The sequence below is a fragment of the Coptis chinensis genome, chromosome 7, assembly GCF_015680905.1.
Source record: "Coptis chinensis isolate HL-2020 chromosome 7, ASM1568090v1, whole genome shotgun sequence".
NCBI lineage: Eukaryota > Viridiplantae > Streptophyta > Magnoliopsida > Ranunculales > Ranunculaceae > Coptis > Coptis chinensis.
In genome coordinates this window covers 490,814-498,455 of record NC_141462.1, presented here as the reverse complement: position 1 = coordinate 498,455, position 7,642 = coordinate 490,814, and the positions used below count along the sequence as shown (strand labels likewise).

The following is a 7,642-nucleotide window of genomic DNA, read 5'->3' as shown; positions in this document are numbered from 1 at the left end:
TCCTTTATCTGGGCTTGGGACCAGCAATGCAAGAACGGAGTTTGCATTGGCAGAGCTAAAAACTTTTTTATATTAATTATGGTGATAGTCCTGGGTTAAATGTTTTAAAAATGAGACATATAGGAATAAATACATGCAATTTGCCACTGAGCGCACTACGTAAAGAGAGCACATTATATTTCATATAGTAAAAGCTAGGAAAAAAAAGTAGAAAAATAAATAATAAAACAGGGAAAAAGTAATAATGATACAAACTATCAGAGGAACTGCATAGAATTTAAATATTAAGAATTGATAGTGTCAATATCTAAAAGTAGTACATTATGGGAAGAAATATTATGTAGTCATGGGTGAAATCTAAACGTTAAGAAGACACATAGGAATCATTGCATACAATTAAATATAGAAGATAGCAGAGGAATAAACATTATTTTCTTGCAATATTAATCACTCATATCATCATCTTCTGAAAGCAACACGTCACGATACACTATATTTCTGGTATAAGTTCCAACACGTCTATTTAAGGATCCATTTTTTACCAATATCTTAATGTTATTCCGTGAAACACACCTTGACAACGCAACATATAGATGCCCATGGGAGAAAACATGATCAGGAAGATATATACCTACGTTTCGAATAGTTTGTCCTTGTGATTTATTAATAGTTAAAGCAAAACTAAGTTTTATTGGAAATTGTTTTCTAGTAAAACTAAATGGCATCTGTTCATTAACATTTGGTTTTAGAGGTATACGCGGTATAAACTCTCTCTTACCTCTAAACGGTCCAGATGAAATCTCAGCATATATAGTATTATCATAAAAGCGTAGACAAATTAATCTTGTGCCATTACAGAATCCTATACTTGAATTAATATTCCTAAGAAGCATGATTGGACAACCTTTTTAAAGTTAAACGATGCGGTGTCAGGCCTCTTGGTGCAATTGAATTTAAAAATCTTGTTGATATAAGTTTTGAAGATCGGGAACAATATCAAATGAGTAATACGTCTTTTCTTCTCCAGGGAAAAGCCCTATCACCTTATTATTAAGTTTATCAACAATATCATTTCTCGGTGTTAAAATAGCTCTGTCAATAATGTAATTCTCATTACATCCATTAATACTTAATGAAGGATAAACAAAATCTATTAAATCGTTTATTGATTGTTCACCAGTCCAAGGCATGACAATATCATCAGGCAATCTAATCATATTATCATCATCAATATATGGCTCATTACCATTGCCAATACGCAAAAGGAAATCAGCAAACATTGGATCAGTTCTTGCACGCATATTTTGTGTTAAAGAAATTACCTCAACTTTTGTCCAAAATGATGACTTGACAACACATGCGTCAATCTCTTGAGCTCTAGTAGATCGCGGGACAACAGGAAGAGTCTGACGAAAATCACCACCAAGAACAATAACTTTTCCGTCAAAAGGGAGATTAGAGTCGGTGATATCTTTTAAGGTTCTATCTAACGCTTCAAATGCATGTCTATGAGCCATAGTCGCTAATCCCAAAAGTATATCTGCATAACACAAAAGCTTGGCAAGCGCTGCATCGCTTAGAAATGTTACACATTGACAATGAATCAATATTTATCGGGATGCTAAATCTCGAATGTGCAGTTCTTCCCCCAGGTAATGCAATGGCTGCAATTCCCGATGATGTTGTTGCTATTGCAATATGGTTATCATTCCTTAGAGATGCAAGAAGTACTCTATATAAGAATGTTTTACCTGTTCCTCCTGGACCATCAATGAAAAAAATAGAAACTTGTTTATGTTGAACAACCGAAACGATTTTATCAAAAGCTTGCTTTTGTTCAACATTAAGGTCCCCAAGTGCCATGAGGTCTTCATTAGGGATTTGTATAGATCTCTCCTCAATAATAAGCCGTGTTAATTCAATATCTCCATCAATGTCCCCCGTCATTTCCGGCAAATCAAAATCAGAAGTGTTTTTTTGTTTTTCAGATAAAATATGATCAAGGTCCTTTAGAAGACGATTAATGAATGATTCAGTATTACCATTTCTATCATTGCGTGGAGCGTAGTCTTCAATCATAAATGGGTAGAATTCATCCCAAAGTTGTCTTACTCCACTCGGCTGACAGTAAATAAGAATGGTGGCAAACAATCTTCTTAAAGAAAGAGGCATATGTGTACTTGCAACCTTTCTTAAACAACTTCTAATGCTGTCATCGTGCTCAAGCAAACCCCTTCTTTCAGCCAATTCTTTAAAAGTACCAACAGGCACACCATTAAATGTTAGCAAATCATTGAAAGAAGTGGGACCTCTCACATGTAACAATAACAGACGTAAATAATATCGTTCTCCTTCCATAGGAGAAACTGTGGCAATCCTTCCAATTGTTCTACGTTTATTACTTCTACGAACCCATTCTCTACGAGTGGAATTCCAATAAAAGTATTCGGGAAACTCTAAGTAAAGATATTGGCGCGCCTCCTCATTAATAAGTTTGGTTTTGAAAGACTCAGTAAGCATGGTTTTCAATCTGTGTTCATCATCTAATATATCTTCAATAAGTTCACCACTATAATAAGAAACTTGTTGCCTATTTGGCAAATGTATCCGCAAGGCAACAAACCGAAGGAAACATGCCATTTAAAGGAAACTTATACAATCGCCAAAAGCCTCGGGGGGCATCCATCCGGCATTTACAAACCGCGGAAATCTCATCCTCACTTGGATATGGTCTAGTACTAACTCCAAATGACACTCGATCAGGTCCTTTATAAACATATTTATACAAATATTTAACTGAAGTGATGCTTGAACAAATCTCAACATTAATATGACAGTTATATTTTAATAGCAAATAAGGATTGTACGGAACAACATTACGGTTGTCTAACGTGTATTTTCCTATACCAACATGTCTTCCATTATCACGTCTCATGTATGTAGCATACTTAATCGGTACCATCTTAAGTCGTAGGTGCAAATGACTTTGGAAATCCACTCATACATCTACCATCTTTCATACAAACTGCGCTCCTATTAACAGTTCCATATGCATTATGCATCATATGATTTTTGACTACACTATACAAATCAGGTTCAGTTTTGGGATCGGGAATTTCAGCAGAAACAATTTTTTCTATATCCTCAGGATTGTGTATTTTATCATTTTCATGTAGGATGATCAGAAAATGAGCATGAGGCAGGCCTCTTTTATGAAATTCTATAACATGAACTTGTGCAATAACTCGACCCAAAATATGTCTCCGAAACAAATCATGCTTAAGTTCTTCTAAAATAGAATGGAATGTTCTAGTGGCTAAATCAGGTCTATCTTGTGTACGTTGGCCAACTTCTGTTTCTCGAGTAATTGCATGCCAAGATGAGTTACACGTTACAGTTATAAATAAATCTGGTTTCCCATACCTCCTTACCAACGCCATTGCATCCTAATAGCGGCGATGCATATCCCGAGGGCTACCAATATGAGAAGGTGGGAGTATTATCCTTTTGCCAATGTTGCCAATTCATAATAAGTGAATATTCTTAAGTTTTAAATAAATAGGCAATGTGAAATGAAGAAAACCAATGTGAAGATGATGTTATTATAGAGGCGAAAAATATAAGGTACATGCATGTGTCTCCCCAGAGTTTAGTGCATCCTGAATGCCCTGGTACAACTCGGACCTAATAGTTTGCTAATTATCCCGATAAAATCTCATTTTCATCGTCTCAATTTTGACACACATGTCAACTATAAACTGTTGTAGAAGGCGACATCCCAAAAGAAACAATGAGACTTCAGAAGGCCAAATCTAAGTAGCAGCGAACATGAGAATTTAGAATTTGTAATACACGGGGCAATACTAATGAGCAAAAGACATCGTATACTTAAACTGTTGATATTCTCCAACAAAATCCTTGATAATTTGAAATTTAAAAACAAAAATCATTTCCAACAGAATCATGCAAAAACATCATATGATTATATCAAATTAAATGATAAACCCAAGAACTCCAAAACGGTTTTCGCTTAATAGAGAAATGAAACTGCGTTTGCCATAAATCCAACAAATTCCACAACAAATTCAATCCATATCTCAAAAGTAAACAAAGAACATTCAGTGTATACAAAGGTATATAAAAAAATTAAGGAAAAAAAAAAGCTTTTTATAAGCAAATGTAATGAACTATGGAAATCGACGGAAAAAAGTGTCTTTTCTCTTCCACCGAACCCTTCCAGAACACATTTTCACCATTTTTTTTAAAAAGAAATTCTAATAGCAGGCAGTGTATTTTAGAACATATCAACTTAATAAAACATTTTAAGTTAATTCTTATTTTAAAAGTAAAGTCATCAAATCATATATATTCTTAAAATTATAACGAACCAATGAACATAGGTCGATTGAACGTCTCTCTTTCTTGATATGAAGGATTCTAACAAATGAAAGTATTAAAAGTTAGTTGTCTAACAACAATAACATATACCACATAGTATTGTTAAAAAACCAAAATGTAGTAACCAACACAAACAAAATATCAAAGCGAAGCACATAGCTAATTTGGTTTTATAAAGTCTATACATACCTGCAAAATATATGCATAGTAACTGCGACAACTTATTCTTCTTGTATTGCTACGATGCACACCCAAGTCCCAACCATATTCACCAAAAGGCAACATTAAAGGATATTGTAACGGATCATAATATCCAGCGGTATCTGGGATTTGTCGGAGCTGGCCTGTTTGTGTTTGAACAATAATATCTCTTGGTTCCAATCCTTCTGGATCATTATCTCCAATCAATATTGCAGCGACTTGCGATGCCGTTGGCAATGCATGATCTCGGCGATCAGTTCTCAACTCTTTTATAATAAGTCGACAATTTTGCAAATCATCTCTTTGGCCGAGTTGTCTGAACACGCCGACAAAGGGGTTATTACAGTTGTCAAGGATATTTGTTAACGTAGATATAACATTCGTTCGCAAGGCTTGGTTTTCAGCATGCCGATTTTCTACCTCATGATCAGTGTCGTAGATATACATCTGTAAATACCTTGGCCTTCTACCAGCTGTAGGCAGCAGACTTCCAATCCTATGATAAATAGACACTCTTGCACGAAATGAGTATACGCCATCCCGTCCATTTGCTAGATCTTGATCAAAACCAACTCCCATTGAAGTAAATGCAAATATATGGTTGTACGAACGGATATTTTCTCTGAAATGTTGCCCAAGGTCAGTCCCATCCCGAAACAGTTGAACTAATTCAGGTGGCGCCGTTGGTCTCGGTAGATTTATTCTTCCTTTTGAGCAACATATTTCAGCGGTTTCATGAACGAACTGTTTGGCTCCACAGCTGCTGCAAATTCTAGGCTGAGGTAAAATGTATGGTTCAAAGTCTTCAGGTTGAACAAAATTCCTGGCACATCTATAAAACCCAGTGCTTATCCTTGAAGGTATTTGTGATCGAATTGGTGCTAATGTTGTAGGAGTGTTAACATCCTGATAATCTGCAGACATTGTAAACAGGCAGTTAACTCAGAAACTATGAAAAAATAAAAGTAGAAAACATAATGTCGTAGGAGTGTTCACATCCTGATAATCTGTAGACATTGTAAACAGGCAGTTAACTCAGAAACTATGATAAAATAAAAGCAGAGAACATAATTAAAGCAGAAACCTAATTGCACTAAAATGAGAAACCATAAAAAAATCAAAATCAAAATACCTAATTGCATGCGATTGTTAGGAGTGTTTGTGTATCTAGCCTGTCGACGAATGTTGTTAAGACGCGCACGCGCAGGGTGTGATGCTGAAACTGGGAAATAGTAAACGAGACAAATGATTGTCAATAAACAAAGACCTCCACCCACAAAGAGAATTTGATTAAAAAATTATGTTGTGTGAATACCTTCTGTATGAGTAGACGAATGTGGTGTTTGAAACCGCTTTTGATATCTATTTCTATCCCTAATACTACGCAGATGCCTTCTTCGAGTATCAGGCATTCATTGCGTACACCCGATTAGCTGACTCTGTTGTTCGTCGAAACACAGGAACAAACACAAAAATGAAAATGATATAAAATAAACATACAAAATGCTTAAACTAAGAAGGGATGAGGATAGAAAAAGACATGTGAAAAACTAACCTGATCCATTGCGTCAGTGCAATTCATAAAAAAAAAGGAGATTGATAATAAGAGGTAGAGAAGAGAATATACAAAAGAGAAGATAAAAAATTGAAATTAGAATTTGTAATGGGAGTTAGTAATGGAGTTTAAAAAAATGAAAATGAAATTGGAGTTTGTAATGGAGTTTTTAATAGAAGGAAATAGAGACGGAGAAGTTAGAGACGGAGAAGGCAGAGATTGGAAATGGGGTTGAAACGGTGCATTTTGGCTCGCGCATATTTTGAATGGAGAAGTTACCGTATTTTTCCGTTTATTTTTGTGGTTTTTTAAGTTTGTTGTTGAATGACAAACATACCCTTACACTTAAAGCCTTTCTAAAATTTGGTGGGTGAAACTTTTGGGTACCCTTTAGATTAAAAATCTTGGTATAAAAAGGAGAATACGGGGACTAATAACGGGGGCAAGTTTTCCCATTATATATAAGATAAGAAATGAAGAAAATCATTTACCATAACTCAAAAAATAAACACAAACAAATATACTTATTACAAAAATGCGTAATATTTGAAGAAAATCGACTTCATATAAAAACATATTATTTCTTATAGTCACATGTAATTCACATTGGACTTTAGTCTTTTAAATTCATTCAAATCTTAAGCCTACACGGGTCTTTAATTTTTAACATTTAATCATTCAAAAAAAAAAAAAAAAAAAAAAATACTGGACCGCCTAGAGGCCGATTAGTCCGCCTAATCGGTCCACCGATTTTTTAAACGACTTTGGACCTAGGCAAGTTGGTTGGGCACCGCCTATGGCCTAGAGATTGCCTAGGCGGCCGCCCAGACCGATTTTTAGAACATTGCTTTTTAGCCTCTTTACACCATTTGGATTGTTGGGCTTTTTAAGCGGTGGATTTGGGATGGATTTTTTGGAACAGTGTCATATGGCACGGGAAAATACTAACAATTAAGACTACAAATAAGGAAGATCAAGAAGTTCTTTAATTTGCCAATTGAATTCATTTCTTAAAGCTAGCTAAGATCATCGATCATACCAAAAATTTCACCAAGGAAAGATGAGGACATATGTATTTTTTTGTTATGGTTCTAAGGACATATGTCTTGTCATATATATATAATATGATGCCAGAGAGTAGGTAACATGGTGGGAAGTATCTGGACAATGACAATGTAGTAGTAGTTCAGGGAAACGTTTGACGGGACAACATACAACCCTTGTTAGTAATTTGTCGAATTATTCGCGAATCGAATTTTTGAAGGGTCATACGTTTAATACTTCCGAATGTTTGAAAATTTCAAAATAATTTGCGATTTTTTGCCTTGAAAAATATAATACGGTTTTTGACGAATAAAAATAAAAATTAAAATGAAAATTCGGTTGCGCTTTTGTTATTTTTTATGTACTTTATGTCTTAACTCTTACTTTAAGTCCCCCACTCTTACATTATTAGTGATAAATTAATCCAAAAGCTTTGTTTTTATA

General features: G+C 34.8%; 2 protein-coding genes across 2 annotated transcripts; both read right to left on the bottom strand.

The window, feature by feature from the left end:
- Positions 1-953: 953 nt before the first annotated feature.
- LOC147484951 (uncharacterized) lies at positions 954-2,640 on the bottom strand. The gene is made up of 2 exons (XM_086571076.1): positions 1,752-2,640; positions 954-1,567 (listed from the first exon to the last, which is right to left on the bottom strand). Exons 1-2 carry the CDS (start codon positions 2,638-2,640, stop codon positions 954-956), a joined length of 1,503 nt encoding a protein of 500 aa, XP_086427202.1.
- A 1,874-nt stretch (positions 2,641-4,514) lies between these two features.
- LOC147484950 (uncharacterized) lies at positions 4,515-6,352 on the bottom strand. Its single transcript, XM_086572913.1, has 2 exons — positions 5,732-6,352; positions 4,515-5,513 (listed from the first exon to the last, which is right to left on the bottom strand). Exons 1-2 carry the CDS (start codon positions 5,739-5,741, stop codon positions 4,558-4,560), a joined length of 966 nt encoding a protein of 321 aa, XP_086429039.1. The 5' UTR covers positions 5,742-6,352; the 3' UTR covers positions 4,515-4,557.
- Between the last annotated feature and the right edge of the window lie 1,290 nt (positions 6,353-7,642).